This window comes from Giraffa tippelskirchi, chromosome 3 (assembly GCF_054371585.1).
Source record: "Giraffa tippelskirchi isolate mGirTip1 chromosome 3, T2T-mGirTip1v1.2.pri, whole genome shotgun sequence".
Classification (NCBI taxonomy): Eukaryota; Metazoa; Chordata; class Mammalia; order Artiodactyla; family Giraffidae; genus Giraffa; species Giraffa tippelskirchi.
The window spans coordinates 131,660,669-131,679,675 of NC_137277.1; the positions used below are offsets into that span (position 1 = coordinate 131,660,669).

Here is a 19,007-nt window from a genome sequence, read left to right on the forward strand (position 1 = left end):
TAGTTGTTTGTCCTTTAACAGTGCTTATTGTGGGGTTTGTCATGCACTTTAAGACTTTTTAAATAGGCGAATATATTCATCTTTTATGGATCCTGGGTTTTATGTCACAGAAAGCTTTTCCCTGTCTTGAGAAAGACATTTTCTCATTTTTTTTTTCCTTTGTGTAGTTTTCATTGGTACATCTCATTGAAATACAATATCCATTTAGAAAAGTGTAAGAATAAATGTACAGCTTGTTGAGTTTTTATGTACACTTTTATGACCAGTACCAGAGTGAGAAAGTAGAATTCCAGCAGAATTGGAGAATTTCCCTTGTGTGCCCCTCCAGGTCCAGTTGACCAAGGATAACCACTCACTTGACTTTTGAACTTGGTATAAATGACACCTGACTGACTGTTCTCTTTGAGTCTTCCTTCTGTATTTCAGGGCTGTGATTGTGAGCTTTCAGCCCTGCTGTAGGAGGTGGCTGTAGTTGGCTCATTGCCACTGTTTTATAGTGTATAGTTATATGAGTAGACCAATATTTATCCATCCTGCTGCAAATGGACATTTGAGGGTTTTCTTTTTTCATTTTTGGCTGGTGAGAAGAGTGCTACCCTGAGCCCTGGGATGTGCGTGTGTTTGCCTTTTATGGAAACAGCTGGACTGTTTGCCAGTGTCTACACAAGGGAACTGCTCTCCCACCTGGAATGTGTGAGAGTTTAATCTGTTCTTCTTTTGCTTGTGTTCAGTGTTCTCTTTCTCATTTCATCCATTCTGGTAGAGGAATCATTTTAGGGTTTTACTTGATGACAGTTTCAGTATAGCAGTTACTTATATTTGTTGGATGTTTGAATATTTTTTTTTATGAAATGCCTGTTTAAGTTTTTCATTCGTTTTTCTGTTGGGTCATGTGTTTTTCATCTCACTAAGGAAGTTCTTTTTAAATCTGGGGGTCACTTCTTTGTCAGATATATATGTTGTTATGTTGTAACTATCTTCACTTTGGTTTGACTTTTGACTCCTTTATTAGTATCCTTTGGATAAAAAAGATTGTAATTTTAATGGAATGTAGTTTATACATTTTTTCCTTTGTGACCAGTGTATGTTTTGTGTCTTAAAGTATGAGGATCTCTGCCTGTATCAAAGTTATTAAGAAACTATGCGTAAAGTTTATGAAGTATTTTGAAATGACAAAATATTCAAAAATATACTGAAAAGTATAACTGAAACTGTTAACCATTTTACTCACTTTGATTTAACATTTTTGGCATTGCTGCTTCAGATCCCTTTTAGAACTAGATAAATTAATAAAAGTATATTTGATACATCTAAGATCTAAGCCAAAGCTTGTCCCTTTCTTCCTCATTCTTTCAGGTATCAGTCTCATATTTTCTAACCTTTTGTAAATATAACTACATCATGACACTTGGTAGAATGTTTTAGAAATCTGCATATATATGTGTATTACATATATTATATACATTAAGGTGGGGATTTTTTTTTTTTTTTGCGGCTTGCTTATTTTACCTAAGCACCTGTAACCATGTAGCTCTAGTTCATTCACTTTAACCTGTGTATCATATTCTGCAGCATGAATCACCAGTAGTGCATTAGTTCATTTATCTTTTATCCATTTATCTATCTGTGTACTTTTTAAATAATGTTATTGTTTACTTGATTATATTTCTAATGTTTTCAACATTTAGGGTTTTATGCCAGTGTTTACTTTTATAAATGAGATTGAAGAAAATCTTGTGGTGTAAATTTTGGTTTTGAGAGTCTTTTCCCCTGGAGACACTTAGCTTAGTTGTAACAAATGTAGGTGCTGGTGTCTCAATGGTTAGGTTCAAAGGCTAGTTTCTTTTCTTACTAACTTTGTGACGTTGGGCTTAATTTCTTGATCCTTAGTTTCCTTATCTGTAAAATGGAGCTAATGATAGTATCTACTCATTGAGACAATTCATGTGAAATTCTTAGAAAAGTAACTATGAATATTAACTAGTATAATTTGATTCCAGTGAGTATGGTTACTAGGACCAGGAATGTGGCTACTTTTAAGGCTGTTATGTATATTGCCATATCTTATGTGAACCTTTTAATTATAATTATACATTTGTTTATCCTGAAGTATGGCAGAGAAAGGTTCATTTAATATCTCTATCTTTATATTGGCTGAGAAAATGGACAGCTTGGTTTAAACTCTGCCTTTCTCTGTAGGTAGCTCTAGAGAGTGTCAGAGTTTCAGGGAGCAAACCAGATGTGTTATTAGTATTTGATTCTTGATATTGCTGTGGTTGTATTTGTAGCTAAATAACAGGTGACAAGAGTATCCGAGTTAATAATTACCTCTGTTAACATCCGTTTCTTTTTCAGGGCAAGGAGCAGGAGCATACGTTTGTCTTTAGACTGGATCATCCCAAAGCATGCAAACATTTATGGAAATGTGCTGTGGAGCATCATGCCTTCTTCCGTCTGCGAGGCCCTGTCCAAAAGAGTTCTCATCGATCAGGATTTATTCGATTAGGATCACGGTTTAGATACAGGTGAATGTTTGTGGCTGCTTGGTGTATCTTTCATAATTTCATAGAGGCCAGAAAATGTAGCCCAGTTCCTCATTTGCAGATGTGGAAACTAGGGCATAGAAAGATGAATCAGTTTGCCAGTGTTTTTCATTGGCCAAAATAAAAGAAAAAATGGTATATATTGTTATTGGTTGTAATTTCCTGAAAAGATAAAAGAATACTGTAATGGTGTAATGGATTTCATAACTCTCTTGATGTTTTCTTTTTTTTAAAAGGAGTGATTTAACAGAATTTTTCCTGTTAAAAAAGTTTAGTTATATAAAATATTGACCATATTCCCTGTGTTGTATGCTATATCCTTGTAGCTTGTTTGTTTTATACATAGTAGTTTGTACCTCTTAATCCTCTACCTGTCTTTTGCCCCTCCTCCCTTCCCTCTCCCCACGAGTAACCACTAGTTTGTTCTCTGTGTCTGCGAGTCTGTTCTGTTCACTAGTTTATTTTGTAGATTCCACGTATAAGTGCTGTCATACAGTATTGTTCTCTTTCTGACTTATTTCATGTAGCATAATACCCTTCAGGTCCACCCATGTAGCTACAAATGGCATTTTTCATTCTTCTCTATGGCTGAGTAATAGTCTTTATCCTTTCATCTGTTGAGAACACTAATGTTTGCTTTGTGTATTAATTAACCCCTAGTTTAAATCCATGTGGCAGGAGTTTTAAGGAGTCTATCCAGCAGCTGGATACCATGTAGAAAGTGGGTATGGTGTACTAGTGGGCTATTAATCTGGATAATATTTCTAGTCCTTATAAACCTGATATTCCATTGTTCTTGCATACTCCATGTTTGTTAGTCATAAGCTAGAAATGTTTTGGTTTACTCAGAGTAGCTTATTGATGGTGAGTTTTCAGCATGTTTCAGGGTGATTTAAAGAAGGAATGGATAGTATCAGTAATGTGGCAAGTTGACTGTGTGTGGTATTCATGTAAGAGAGCTTCTATTTTACTTACATTAAAAGCGGGGGCATTTTCTTGGCAGAATTTAAAAGGCAGTGAAGATAAGTATTAAATATTAAAATAGTTTTAATATTTCTGAAAATATCCCAATTAGAAAAATAATGGAAAATCTTGAGTTAATTGTACATCTTGCATCGAGGAGTGCGGGTGGGAAAGAGAGGAGTTCCATAAAAACACAGATATTTCAAACTTACTTAATACGTTCTTAGGTGATGTGCATAATAAGGAAAAAACAACATAACTTGTATTGCATCTTTCACACAAGCCCAAAGAGTGAAAAGAATGATGTGATAAACAGAGTCATCAAGACTATTTTGATAAAGTTCAGGAGGATTCTTTTAAGGAAAACCTCAGGATAGACTTTCTGTCATTTTTGTGTATCTGGTTACTGTAATCCTGAAATTCTCTTGTTCCTGTTAAATGTCTCATTTATTTTAGTGGGAAAACTGAGTATCAGACCACTAAGACCAATAAAGCAAGAAGATCAACATCCTTTGAAAGAAGGCCCAGCAAACGGTATTCTCGACGAACTCTGCAAGTGAAAGGTGAAATGCAGCCCTATTTCCAAGGACTGTTCTTCCTGACAGTTTATCTTGTGATGTATTGTTGACTGGAGGGAAAGATGTCTCAGTCTTCCTACCTCTGTTACATCAGGAATACTGGAGTACTCTTATTTAAATAATTGCATTTGCTTCTTGCATAATCAGTTTTAAAAAATACAAGGGGAAAAACCGCCTATACTGTTGCTGAGATTATGCTTGAAGCTAATCACAGTTTAGACACTGTGCTAAGTTTGTATTCAGTTTTTGTTCTTACTCTTTTAGTTCTTCTGTAGAGCAACGTCTTCCCTCCTTTTTTGACTTTCAGATCTCCCTAAGTATTTTTTAAAACATTGGTATATGATGAATAAATTTTAAGTAAAGATTATTTTGTATTGTGTTATAATACTAAAGATTCTGTTAAGTGTAATTTTTATATTTAATCATCAGTGTACATCGTACATAGACATTTCCAAATTCATAAATGTTCCTTGTTGTTTGTTACTTTAATTATATAATACAAAGAACGGTTTACTTTGACCAGTAAGCTAAAACTTGTGATTGTTTTCAAATCAGAGTTGAATTTTTAAAAATTATTTATTTGGCAGTGCTGGATCTTAGTTGTGGCACGTGGGTCCTCAATTCTTGTTGTGGCATGTGTGAGTTTCAGTTGCGGCATGTGAATTCTTAGTTGCAGCATGTGGGATCTGGTTCCCTGACTAGGGCTCAAACCCAGGCCCCCTGCATTGGGAACACAGAGTCCCAGCCACTGGACCGCCAGGGAAGTCCCCAGATTACATTTTAAGTATGTCCAGTGTCAGAGTTATAAATAATTGCCATGACCTGATGTTGGCAGTATCAGTTTTTTCAGAAAACTGACTTATAGTCATATGTTTTGATATACCTATAAATTAAGTAATATGTAGCTATAAATTAAACCATTTCAGTTGGTTTAATATCCTTAATTACCTCATGGACTCCACTGATGATTTTTCACTGTCAGCTTATTCTAGAGCCTTGCAGATGATTCTTTTTTTTTTTTAATGTATACTTATTTTATTGCCTTATTTAAAAATTGGAAATAATTGTCATTACTCTCTTTAATGGCATGAACCCTAGAACACTTTTGTGAAATGAAGATTTTTAAATATAGTGGAAAGTAGCTTACAAAGCAGTTAGTCAAGGTTTACTTTTGTAGACACTTCCCTTGATGGTCCAGCAGTTAAGACTCCATGCTTCCAGTGCAAGGGGCACGGATTCATTCACTGGTTGAAGAACTAAGATCCTGCATGCTGTGCTGTGGGACAAAAAGTTAAAAAAAAAAAGTAAATGGTAAAGCAGTTTATCATGTTGGAGGGAAACTAATGGGATATTTTCTCTTTTCTGTCAGCAAGTACAGGAAAACCTGAAGAACTCAGGTGGGTAATGTCTTGCTCCTTAGGGGTTGGTACTAGGATGTTTTAACATTTCTGTAGTTGCTATCATTAATCCAACAAATATTTGTTGAAGGCCTGTAAGAGTGTTCCCTTGTCCCTGAGCGTGGTGGACATGGCAGGGAACAAATAAATACATAGTGCCAGATAAAGTTGGTACAACAAAAATAAAGCAATTTAAAGAAAAAGAGTGGGGTTGGGTAGCTGTGCTATTCATAATGAGAATGACATACATTTGTTATTGGTGTGTGACTGAGGATATGCAGATGAATAAACTGTCACCCTTGCTCTCAGGGAGCTTAAAGAACAAAGGTTGATTTGTAAATAAGCAGTTCATTTTATTCCTGGGTAAATCCCACTTGGTCATGGTGTATAATCTTTCTTTATGTTATATGTTGCTGAATTTGGTTCACTAGTTTTGTTGTGGATTTGTGTGTCTGTATCATCAAAGACACTGGTCTGTAGTTTTCTTGTACTGTCTTTATCTGGTTTTGGTATCAGGGTGGTTTTGGCTTCATAGAATGAGTTAGGGAATATTTCCTTCTAATTTGGGGGAAGAATTTGTAAAGAATTCTTTAAATATATGGTAGAATTCACCATTAAAACCATCTGGCCTGGACTTTATTTATGTCAGATTTTTAAATTTTCAGTTCAGTTTCTTGTTGTAGATGTATTCATATTTAATTTTTATCTTGAATCAGTTTAGGAGTTTGTGTCTTTCCAGAATTTTTCTATTTTACCTAAATTACCTAATTTATGGCATACAATTGTTCATATTTTTCTCTTTTCCATTTTATTTTTGTAAGCTTTGTGGTGATGTCCCCTCATTCAGGACTTCCCAGGTGGCACAGTGCTAAAGAACCTGCCTGCTAATGCAGGAGACGCAAGAGACATGGGTTTAATCCCTGGGTGGGAAAGATCTCTGGAGGAGGAAATGGCAACCTACTCCAGGATTCTTGCCTGAAAAATCCCATGGATGGAAGAGCCTGACGAGCTACAGTCCATGGGGTCAAAAAGAGCTGGACACGATTGAATGACTGAGCACACACACCCCTCATTAATTTCTGATTTTATTTCTTTGAGTTTCTTTTTCCCTTGGTCGCTCTAGTTAAAGGTTTGTCAGTTTTGTTGGCCTGTTTGAAGAACCAGCTTTTGGTTTCATTTGGTTTCAGCCAGCTTTTGGTTTTGCTCTATATCCCATTTCATTAACTTTCTCTCTGGTATATTCTTTCATTCCTTATGCTTGCTTTTGATTTAGTTTTCTTTTTCTGGTGTCTTTAGGTGGAATATCGGTTTATTGGGATTTGAGATCTTTATTGTTTTAATATAACATTTATAGCTATGAATTTCTCTCCAAGCACTGCTTTAATCATATTTCATAAGTTTTTGTCTGTTGTATTTTCATTTTTATTGCTTCAAATTATTTTCTAATTTCTCTTGTGATAGCTTCTTTGACCTATTGACTGCTTGGGAGTATCTTGCTTAACATATGCATTTGTATGTTAAATTTCCTCTCTCTCTTTATTTTATCCCATGGTGGTTATAGAATGTACTTCACATGATTTTGATCCCTTTACAGTTGTCAAGGCCTGTTTTATGGCCCAGCTTGTAGTTTATCTTGGAAAATGGTCCATGTATATGTACTTGAGAATACTGTTTATTCTGCTGTTGAGTGTCATGTCCTATAGATATCTGTTAGGTCTGCTTGGTTATTACTGTTGTTCACTTCTGTTTCATCATTGATCTTGGGCTAGTCCTGTCCTTTATTAAATGTGGACTGTTAAAGTCTCCAGTTAGTTGTCTGGTTTTTTCTTTGTGCTTCATGTATTTGGAACTTCCTATGAGGTGCATATATTGTTTATGATTATTTTATTTTTTAATTACAAAAAAGTTCCTCTCTTTTTCTAGGAACTGTTTTGCATTAAAGTCTACTTAGTCTGATATAAGTGTGATCAATCCAGTTCCCTTCTGGTTGCTTTTCCATGGCTTAACTGTTTTTATCAAATTTGTAAAGTTTTCACTCATTATTGCTCACATTTTTTCCCTGCTCCTTTCTCCTCTCCTTCCAGGACTCTCATTACACACATGTTGCTCTCCTTATGGGACCTGCAGACCTCCAAGTCTGTTCATGTTCCCTCATTCTTTTTCTTTCTGTCCCTCAGACTAGATCATCTCATTTGACCTACCTTCAAGCCACTGGTTCTTTTGTCCGCTAAAATCTGCTGTGTATTCCTCTAGTGAACTTTTTGTTCTAGTTATGGTACATTTCAACTCCAAAATTTCTTTTTTTTAAAGATAATTTCTCTGTTTAAAATACTCTTTATTTGTGAACACAGTGTTGTCATACTTTTATTTCTTCACATGTGGTTTCTTTAGTTCTCAAGTATATTTAAAATACCTGATATACATTCTGGATGCAGGGAGTGAATTGTCTTCTTGGCCTCACCCACCTGGAGTGAGGCTCCCACAACACTGAACACAGGAGAACCAGGAGGAGAGAAAACTGGGTTTCAGATGCCAGACTCAGCTCTCAGACTGAGTAGATTGTCTTGAATAAATGTCTCCACTTGATATATTCCTTTTAAAGATTTTTTTAAAAAAATAGTTTTCACCAGCCAAATGTTTGTTTTGCTGGGAAGAGGATCTGCCCCGACTTCGAACCATGATTCTTGAAGTCCTGCTTCTGGTGACTCAGTTAATAGTAGTAGTGTAGTTTCATGTAAAGCTTCTCAGCCATTGGTGTGAAGCAGTGCCTCCTGGAATGCCTGGTAAACTATCAAATTCAAGACATACAAATCTAGTATTGTTCTCTTTTTTTAAAAAAAAAAACTTGTAAAATCTCCTATGCGGCAGATGTATAACTAGAGCTCCTTCAGAAGGAGCTGTTTTGGGTGCTGAGTAGGGTTGGTCTCACCTTGCAATGTCATATTCAGTTTTATTTTCATTTAGAAAGCTGGTAAAGCCAGGCTATGATTAGTGACTCATCACAGAATCACTCTGCTTTTTGAGTAAGGATTCCTCTAAAGTTCCTTTAGCTGTCAGTAAGCTGTTAACAATAAATGAATCGGTAGAGTAGGGAGAAAGGTGAGGGATTTTGTCCACTGTAAATTTTTGAAAGTGAAAGTGTTAGTTGCTCAGTCATGTCTGACTCTTTGCAATCCCATGGACTACATCTCGCCAGGCTCCTCTGTCCATGGGATTTTCCAGGCAAGAGTACTGGAGTTGGTTGCCATTTCCTTCTCCAGGGGATCTTCACAACCCAGGGATTGAACTCAAGTTTCCTGCATTGCAAGCAGATTCTTTACCATCTGAGCCATCAGAGAAGCTCTGTGAATTTTTAGTTAGGTGAAAATATTTTCTGCCTTTTCTGAGCTATGCATTTTAGTTTTTCTTGGGTTTATTTTTAAGCTGTGCTTTTAAGAAGAATGGTGGAGAAATGTTAAGAGGTGTTCCATGTAAAGTATTTTATTTGTCTTTTGTTTGTTTAATTAATCATGTGTTGCTTCCCTGAAAAACAGGCTGGGACAGAATATTAGAGCTTAAAGTGAAGAGGTTCTTGCAGAAATGTAAAAGAAAGCATTCAAGCAGTGATATGTAGTTGAAAAATTAACTTATTTTATTTGCAGGTGTTTGTTCTCCTTTTAATTTTTCTGAAATACAGATTTCTGACCAAAAAGTGAATATGACTATATAGTCTCCTTTCTAGAATTGAGATTAGTTTAACCTTAGTTAAATTTTATGTGTCTTCCTGACTGATGCTTTTGACTCTGGAAATCAGAACAAAAATGGGGTGTTTAAGCAGATACTTTATTACTTTTTAATTAGAATAAATTTTTAGGAATGAAATGTAGAGTTATGAAAGTTATTGAGCCCTGCTTCTAACTGCTTGAGAGAACCTGAGCTGGGACTGGCAGGAATGCCCTTTCATTCCTGCCCTTGGATTTCTGTTTGCATGAGCAGCTTTGCTCCAGTGAACCATGGAAAACAGTACTGTTTGAAAAAGCACAACTGTTTGACCTAAAAAACTGTGCTTGTTTGAATAACAGGTTTTTAAATTGGCTGAGGTTAGTTTCTAACTACTCCCTCACGAGTCTTGACTAATATAAACTATCTTAGGAAGAGGTGACATTTTAAAGGACAGTTCACATTTCATTTATTAGTACTTCTTGCACAGACTTAGTGAACAGTCTTGAAGACAGAAAAGAGGAAAAGAAGAAAAATGGTGGAAGAAGTGATGCATAGAGAAGGCATTAGAGCAAAACATTTTTTTAAAAAGGAAGCTGCATTGGGTCAGTAACGAAAAGTCATCTGTTACTTTCATACTAGTGGAGGTGAAAGAATAGGTGCAGGGATGAGAAAACAGTGCTTCCTGTCTTCCAGATTGTTCCAAAACAGAGTTAGAGTCCTGTATCGCTTATTAGAAGCGCTTTTTTTCTCTCATGTTATTTCTTCATCTTTTACCTATCACCTACTGGAGTTATTCCCAGTTCAAGGAAAAGTTTCAGAATGTAACCAAAGGGCCACAGAGTAATGTGTCATTTCTGAACCATACAGATTGAGTGGGTTTTCATTAACGTGGAGATGAAGAGTGCCTTAATGTAATACAGTGTGTTTTGGGAATTACAGCAAGATTAGTAAGAGAAATTCTGCCTGACAGGTGTTTTCTTCCCCACTGGCCTTGGCAACAGATTCTACACTAAACATATATATTTTTTTAAAGATTTTGTTTGTTTGTTTAGTTGTATTTGTCACTGTTCTTTGTGCTTTGCTAAGAGCCCCGTGCAAATAAGGAAACTGCCGTTCAGAGAGCAAAGCTAGTGGTGCTGTTTGGATTTGAACCCAGGCAGTGGAGGTGCTTGTTCTGGTGACTTGACTTGTAATAGAGCTGTGGTTAGTAAAATACGAGATATAAAATGGTTACTCCTCCTCCCCCAGCCTTTTAGCAAGGCCTTTTTATCTTGAGTTCTTTCTTAATAATTTGTTGTCTTTCATCATCATTTACTTCTGTTTTGTTCTCCCTCTCTGAGAAGGCTCCTGGTTCCTGTATTCAGAGTTTGTTTTGTGTTTGTGAAGCTTTGCCCATTTCCTGTTGCTGGCATGACATCCTGGCTGGGTATGGTATTCTTTGAGGGTTGCCGTGGAGAACTCTGTGCTAGCCTGATACTGGCAATGATGTGCTTTTACATCTCCTTAAACTCTTCTCTGAAGTGTTGTTTCCTTGTCCTTGAAGGTCAGTAATATAACAATAAGGAACTGAATGTTTTTAATTCTGCATTTCATCTCCTTGGAATACAATGTTCTCATTAAATCTATAGATTATTTTTCTCACTTTCAGAGAAGTTTTTTTTTTTTTTTTAATAACACTGAATATATTTTCAGTTACCTTAGCTGAATTCCTTTTCTCAGGATATTGGTTATGCTCATGTCAGAAGGTCTGAAGTCAGTAAACTCTTATTTACCTTACTCTGTTCTGTCAGTATCTCATCTTTGAATTGTTGTTGAATAGTTGTTCTTTTTTTAGCCAGCTTTGAGGTTTGTTTCTGTTTATTATGTTGTATTATATGCTGAGTTTTTTAAGTGCTTTTTTGGGGGAAGTGGGAAGGGAATGAGCACAGCCTAAACTAAAGATTTAAAGGCATACTTATAAATCATTTGGAGGAGGAGGGTATATAGAGAAGCTTCTAAATTTATAGTAAGGCCTATTGAGTTATAAAATGCCGAGTGACCTTCGAAAATCTTGAGAGGGTAGGAATATACAGAAGAAGTGACAGGTTAAGTTTATGTGGGTGTTTGTACTTAATGCCTTAAGGAATCATTTGTGCAGCTGTCTTTATTTTGTTGTCTTTGACAGTTGTTGTCCAATGAATAAACAAGGTTAGTAGTGAAGTATATAATCTAAAGCACAAGTAGAATATGGGTATATGGAAATATCAAATGAGCAGAAAGGTGTTTGCCAGTAAAAGCAGATGTTTTCTGGACATTGTCCATTCTTAGTTTTAGGTGCTCATGGTAATTTTTATCTTTTTTTTTTCCCATTACAGTGTTCACAGCAATGTTTCAGCTCAGAGTAATGGTTCCCAACAGGTAAGAGAGTATTAAGCTTCTAAAGCACTAGAACACTGTAGTTAATTATCAATATGATAAACAGTAGTATTATTAACTCAGTTTTCATATTGGTATAACCTTAGGAAAGTTTTGTGCATTTTCTTTTTCTTATCTGTAAAATGGCTCAACAATATGAGACCTGTTACTTTATTCTCTTAAGATGTTATAATAGAAAAGGATTTAATGTTATAATAAAACAGTTTCTGACCCTGTAAATCCTGTAGAATGAAAAAAATACCAATATTCAGTTAGATTATTATCTGTCCCAAAGGTGGTATATAACTTTCAAGCATTTGTTTATTGCTCTGTTTATTACTATCATATCTGTTCACTGTGTAGCTAATATTCCATGTTAATGTTCTACTTACTGGTGAAGAGATCTTTTATGATTTGTGTCCAAAGGCTTGGGGTGTGAGGTCCACTGTGCCTGTGATTCCTTCTGTCCCCTCTGGTCCTGTGGTAGTGGAGGTCGAGAATCTTCCAAGGAGTCCCGGAACAGACCAGCATGACAAGAAATGGTTCGTTTATTCATTAAACCAAAATAAAGCGTTGCTTGCCTAAGGGTATTCTGAATCCCCAGCCATAATCTTAGACTACTTGAAATATGATTGAAAGCAAATTATTCATATTTGTAAGCTGACAAAAAAAGCGTGTTGTTAAGCTGTCAAATTGGGATGAGTAAGGGATGCAGATGAAGTGGGGTGACAGTGTCAGTGAAGCCTGTGAGACGGCTCTCCTGACTGCTTAGTGTAAGCTGGCAGTGGCAGTAGTTTTCTGTTGAAAAAGACTTTAGTGCTACTCGAGAGGACGTTTTCCCAGATGCATAAGGATCATGTTTTCATTCCACGTTATTCTACACAACATGATGCTATTGCTTTGGATGTGTTTTCTTTATTAAAGACTGGAGATAAGCCAAAACAGAACTGTAATTATAGTCCAGTAAAACAAAGCATGAAATATTCCATGGAGAAGGGGTGGAGAAATAACCTGATGATGGGAAGATACTTCATTTGTTTAGAGTCCCAGGGTCTTTTTTTTTTTTAGACTAATAGTGAGTGCACAAATATGGATACTTTGTGGCTTATGGGGTTAATCCACGGGTTTCATCCCTTCCCAAATGAATGTATGTGGCCTGAGGGGCTCCCTGGGGATTTTTTGATTGAGTGGTCATTTGGGCATCATCTGTTCAAGTTTTGTCTGTTTATGAAATGAACTTTGATAATTGATAGGATTTTTCTCTTTTTCTCTTGCTCTCAGTTTGTTTAGTACCTGAAATCTAATGAGTTTCTGTTGGTGATCTCAAGGTTTGGGTCAGCTTTCTGTGTAACCAGCTCTTCCTTCATGGTGGTGGGTCAACAGTGGTTGGTGATTATTTTTAGTCTTTACTTTGTAATTGTTTTTCACTGTTATTTTGGCTTAACTAACAGCAAAGTGCTTTGCTCTTGATGATTGGGCATATTTTTGCTTCAGTTCCAAATAACTTGATAAGTTTCTAAGATCAAGGGGCTTTTGCCCTCATTTTTTCCCATTACCTTTTTTTCCCCCCCTTTCTACTTGAGAATGTGGTAGGGGTACTTTGTGTGTGTGTGTGCATGTGGGCACCCACTTAAAGGATAAACAGTGAGGCTTCTACATGTCAAATTTTAGTCTTCATTTTTTTTAAGCCATTAAAAACAGTTTCTTTAGTTTCTTACTGAAAACACAGCTCCAGTAAGAGGCTATGTTTTGTCTCCTTGTTACCGTCAAGTCTTTGGCAAAGAAACATAGTACTGAGATTTCAACTAGAAAAGAGCTCATTTATACATGCTTAACATTTTATGTTAATACAGAGTGAGAATCTGATTTGTTTGTATCTGTATAATGTTTAAATCTTTAGCTTCTCAGTTTTAATTGGTACATATTGAAATCTATTTAGTATGATTTGTTAGGCATTAATCAGTTCCTTTGATGCAGCGTTTAAAAAGAGAATACTGTCTATGCGTATTGAATTTCAAGAAAGGAGAAATTTGGAGCTGTATATCCTTCTTTATATAACTATATTGTGACCACTTTTGTGGAAATGGAGCACAGTGATGGTCCTCAGGCCCACCACGTCTCAGTGTGTGTCAGCAAGACCTGGAACTAAGCATAGAGCTGGCCTGTCTTGGAGCTGATGGGTTCCCTAGCCTTAAGATGAATCTACATTTCAATTTCTGTTTCTGCGTGCTTTGATTCTAATACTTTCACATGAATATAAAACAGTCCTCCTTTAGAAAGTGATGTTAATAAAATTTGGAAATGCTCCCTGGGTTTGGACGGTTGGTTGGAATAGTGGACTATTCTATTTCTGGCAGATAACTTTTAACCAGTTTAATCTAAATGTACTTCTTGTTCAGTTCTGTAGCTTTTTATTGCTGATATCTTCTAAATGACACCATTATTTGAGTGAATGATTTGGTATGTCAGTATAGAATTACCCAATATTTAAACTATCTTTTGAGAATTTATGTATTTAAAATCATTAACTATTTATAAACAAAACTGAATACTATGTGGAAAATCTTGCATATGTAGGGGAGAACATAAACCTAATTTTCTAAATTTTTAGAGACCCTAGATTGAGGGCTGTGAGTTTTCTGGGTTAGATCTGATGAACAGCTTGTATTGCAGTTGAAGGAAAGATAATTTTATTGTTTAAAAAAAAAAGGCTTCCAAATTTGTTCTGAAAATCCTTTTAGCTAATTTATTTTCAGTTTCCTTAAGGAAGAAAGGTGAAGATGCATGCCTTAGTTGAATAGAATGTCTATCCTTAGACATTTTTATAATCGGGGTGATTTTTTCCCTTTGTGGTTAGTTACCTTACATGTATGCTGCCCTTTTGGTCATGCACAAAACTCTGGCAAATGTGTTCTTTCTACTGGAGGACTCTGATCATTTCTGATCAGAAACTGCTTCTTTGCATGTTTCACTCTCTTACTTTCATATGTTTGTTTATAGCACTTGTGATAAAAGCCACTAACACTTTCTTGGAGGGGCTTTTTCTCATCACATTATCTGTACCTGTTGAATTTCATTCACTATAGAAGGAACAGTATTTCTCCACTATTAATTGGAAACATTGATGTCCAATTATATAGCCTCTGTGAGGGCAATTTTTTTTTTAATGTTCTTTCTGAATTTTGTTTCCTGGACTTCAGTTTTATGCCACTTGATTTGTGAAATAACTTTTCACAATTGTCCTTTGCTGTGTGTGGCTTTGTCCTTATGTAAAATTGTCCTTTCAGATACTTGAAGTAGATTATAAGCATTTTTTCTTTTCATTAGGACCTCAGGCAACTTTTCTGCCTTTGATTTTGATAGCAATATCGGGGACAGATACAGAGTGTCTTGCTCTCTGTGAAATTCCTTCTTTATTTAATTCACCTGACTCTGATTACTTGTACATATTTCCATATTGCCATTTTCCACTACATGTAACTTTGTGGATTTCCCCATTTGTTGTTCTTGGATGTTCTCATTGCATGGAGTAGATGCTGGTAACTGCTTGTAGCAGTGGTGCATGCTGGTCACATGGCCTTCTTTATTACCTCTTACACCTTCATCTTCTCCTGTTGACTAACTGTGCTCCCCTCCCACCCCAACCATTCAGGCTCTCGGCTGCCGGTGATCGCTCTCAACGTGGTGGAAACCAGTGGGACACAAGGGCCTTGTCCCCACCCCATCCTGCACCTAGAAACTACCCTGCCTTTGTCCATGAGCACAATGTGAAGAATGCAGGAGCCCAGCAGAACGCTCATTTTCCTGGCCCTGCAGCCATGACTGACATATGAGTGTTGAGCCTCTTGGGCACTGGGACTCTGTTGTGCAAGTTGACGGTATACATTTCTAGAGTTTATAGAGAATCAATCACATTAGGAAAATTTTGGGAGAAGATATTTTACACTGAGTCACTCGTTGGGCAGTGTTATTTGTAATTGAAATCTTCTGTGAAAGGGAAAAGGATCTGAAGAAGTTCTATGCCATCAGTGATGGTGACAAGTATTTTGGTGTTGCAAAGGGTATTTTGGAAAGATTTTTCGTGATTTTAACATGTCAACACATCACTTAGAAGATGTTTCAGGAGAAGATTTGTGTTTGTGAATAAGCTGCCCATTATCACCCCAGCCTCCATGCGGTACCAATAGATGGAGGTGAGAAGAATCAGTCCCAGTGAAAATACACACAGAAGGGAGCATGTCCAGGCCAGGTGGATCAGCCTGTGGTGATATTTTTATAGACCGCTCTTACACACTATTTTTAATACTTCTGAAGTGACCGAAGTGTTAATTTCAGTTGAGTGCCTGAGGTTCTATAATTTAATTACTGTAATATTAAATTTAAAACTTACTTTTTAATAAACACAAGTATTTTAAATTAGCAGAAGGTATAGAAATCACTATAATGTGCCTCATGTAAAGAGAGGAGTCTGAATGGTTACTTTTGAATAATTAACTGATTAATCAATGGTGAGCTGAATGGTTATATTACTACTGAATGGTTTTACAAATGGGACATGTATTTACTTTTGCCTTTTCACTTTTCTCTTTTATCTCATGCAGCTGATAAATTTCCCCAGTTTGCAAACAGGGTCATAATCTGGCCTTGCACAACCTCTAAAATAAAATTATGAAGCCAAAACTATATCACTTTTAATACTTAATGCATATCACTTTTAATCACTTTTTGCATATGTTATTATTTTTGGTCCTTTATGAATTTCAGAATGTAATTGTCTGTGCTCTTTGGTTTAACTCATAGAGGCAAATTAAATGGAAGAAATACATTTCTGATGTAATGGGAAATGATGTAAAGGGAAGAATTTCTTTTGTCTTTTTAGAGTTTAAAAAATTTTAACAAAATTTTTAAACGTTTAAACTATATGTATAGAGAGAGTCATTTTATAGTCTGAGAATTCATAATACATCAAGATAATGAAGATTAATTAAAAATAATGTAACTTGTGTACCATTCTGCTCACCTCAGAGGTCAGTCTCTGCTAGACAAAAGTGAAGTTTCAGAGGGCCTTTTATTAGTGGGTTCTTGGTTGCAAATATAATACAACTTGTCAGTAGAAGACATAAATAAGCAGAAGTAAGTAATATTTAGGGAATTTAATTTATAGGCAGGTTTCAATCTGAATTTATTAAGTCATATATAAGTATTCTTTAATGTATCTACATATGAGCAGATACATATCTTAAATAGCCCAGCTGAAAACCCTGGAAGGCTATCATCATAGCATGCTTAAACATGGTCACTAATGTGTACCCCTCATGATTCTGCTAGACTTTACATAGCTCGGATTCTTACTGTCAATGGTGATTCTTTTTTTAAGGGAATTTGAATCAACATTTTAAGCACAGAAACTCTGATTTGTTCCATTTAAGAAAAGATTTCATGGGTATGAATATGATTAAAACCTTACTATTTTTATAATAGAAACCAGAAAGAGGCATAATATCAACACAGCTTTCTGGTCTCTTAGAAAGTCCTAAGGTTTAACTTCTCTCACTTTAAAATTAATCTTAAAGTCTGAACTCCTGATACAATGCCTCATATTTGTCTTACCCAGAATCTTAACTTTAGGAAGTACAGAAGCATTGTGATTTAAGAATAAGCTCTTCTGTTTATAGTAAAAGTGATCATTTCTGTACTTAGAATTTAAGTTAATACTGTTACATTTAAGTAATGAAAGAATCACATGGTTTTCCTTTGTTTGAAAACATTGTTATAAAATAGCTCTTTGTACCAGTGGCAGGATCATAATTGTAAATTCCTGATGATAGAGACTGGGTTGGAGGGGTGACGGGGCAAGAAGGTAGCAAAAGGGTAGGGGAGTGAAGGGCTGAGGCCAAATGGTCGTAGAATCAAACCTTTCTACTTCATACAAGTTCCTATCCTCCAGGATCTCAGAGTGCAAATGTTGGGAATTTTTGCTGCTGGTATTTTCAAGATGGGTATACAAATTGTTTCCAGAAGTATGAAGAGTTTATCAGCAGCTCAACCTAAGTTAAATAAATTGTCACCAACCTTCTTATGCTCTGCATTTTATTCTGTCTAAAAGGTCAGTGATCCTACGTCACTGATTGGGGACCTAATACACTCCAGAAGCACCTTACTTGGCTGTTTACTCTCCTTTTGATTAGAGGGATCCATCAGCCCAGAGCACCAAGATCATGTAATTCAACTTCAGTGCTTTGGCTAATTTTGCTTAACTGATTTTAATATCTTGAATTAAGTTGGCTATGTGTCAGCTGCATTTTTATAGAAACAGCAAAAGTAGCGAAGCAACCTTTACACTTTGATGCATGAAAATACATGCGCTTCTTAAGATCATTATTTCTTTCAATGGTAAAAGCACTTCTGAGGCATTTACCTATCTCTGAGTATAATCTAACATTTCTGATCTTGATAGGATAATCACAGATACACTTTTAGGTGAATTTACAGAGAAAAACGAACTTTATCCTACTATATATGTGTCTGTAATTTTACAGAGAAAAACTTTATCCTATTATATATATGTCTATTTTAAAAAGCAACCCATGTACAAATATTGTAATATCAGTATAATTTAGATCATTTTTAAGTGGGGGCTCTTTTATTTAAAGTGTTGACCCGGAAGCTGTTGGTATTTATGACAGTTTTATCATTCTTTATTGTTAAAATTGTTCAGGATGTAGAAAGTGCCATGTAAACATGTCAGGGTTATACAGCTTATGTTTCTCCTGAATGGAGGACAGGGAGGTAGCTTATTTCATGGGGTAAAACCATTATCTGAGTCTTAATTATGGGAGTTTCACTTATTTACTAGATTTTTGCATATTTATTTGTTGATTTGCTAAAAAATAATTTTGTTTAGTAACCTTGCTTTATAATTTTCATGTGTCTTGATATCCCGTGTTTCATCTTCCTGTCTTGCCAAACAGGAAAATAGATGAAAGGGTAAGGAGTGGAGGGCTCTAGTGTTTAGGGTTTGAGGAGGAAGAAGAGTATTGTGAAAATGACTGGCTTTATAGGCATAAGAAGACACTTTGATCCCCTCTGCTTTGATCCCCTTTCTGTACTTATTCACAGATGTAAATTGAGAGAAGTGGGAAGATGGTTGTCCTGCGTTAAGGCCGTGTGCTCTGATGGTGGAGTGGTCAGCACTTGAACCACAGTGCTCTGTCTTGGTTGGAGCAGACTCTTCATTTGTAAATCATCATTAACTGCTTTGAAAGACCATTATGTTTTGTGTGCTGAGCTTTGAATATTGAGTTTGAAAATATCACATTGCATTAATTTATTTTATACCCGTGGTATATAGGACTTATATGGATTTGCAGAAATAAAATCATCTTGTGCCAATGACATTTAATCTCTTTACCCCCACATACTTCTTAATT

The 19,007-nt window shown here is 35.8% G+C and overlaps 1 protein-coding gene across 9 annotated transcripts in view; it reads left to right on the forward strand.

The window, feature by feature from the left end:
• The window catches only part of EPB41L5 (erythrocyte membrane protein band 4.1 like 5), a 155,652-nt gene that overhangs the window by 58,941 nt on the left and 77,704 nt on the right, over positions 1-19,007 (forward strand). For 4 of the 9 annotated variants that reach the window (XM_081575969.1, XM_081575970.1, XM_081575972.1 and 1 more), the window contains exons 12-16: positions 2,356-2,525; positions 3,963-4,069; positions 5,454-5,481; positions 11,538-11,580; positions 12,004-12,119. In XM_081575969.1, coding sequence (XP_081432095.1) covers positions 2,356-2,525; positions 3,963-4,069; positions 5,454-5,481; positions 11,538-11,580; positions 12,004-12,119 — 464 coding nt within the window. Of the gene's footprint in view, positions 1-2,355; positions 2,526-3,962; positions 4,111-5,453; positions 5,482-11,537; positions 11,581-11,979; positions 12,120-15,229; positions 17,654-19,007 lie in introns of those variants that run through there. The other 5 variants (XM_081575973.1, XM_081575975.1, XM_081575976.1 and 2 more) reach the window with 3 other exon arrangements.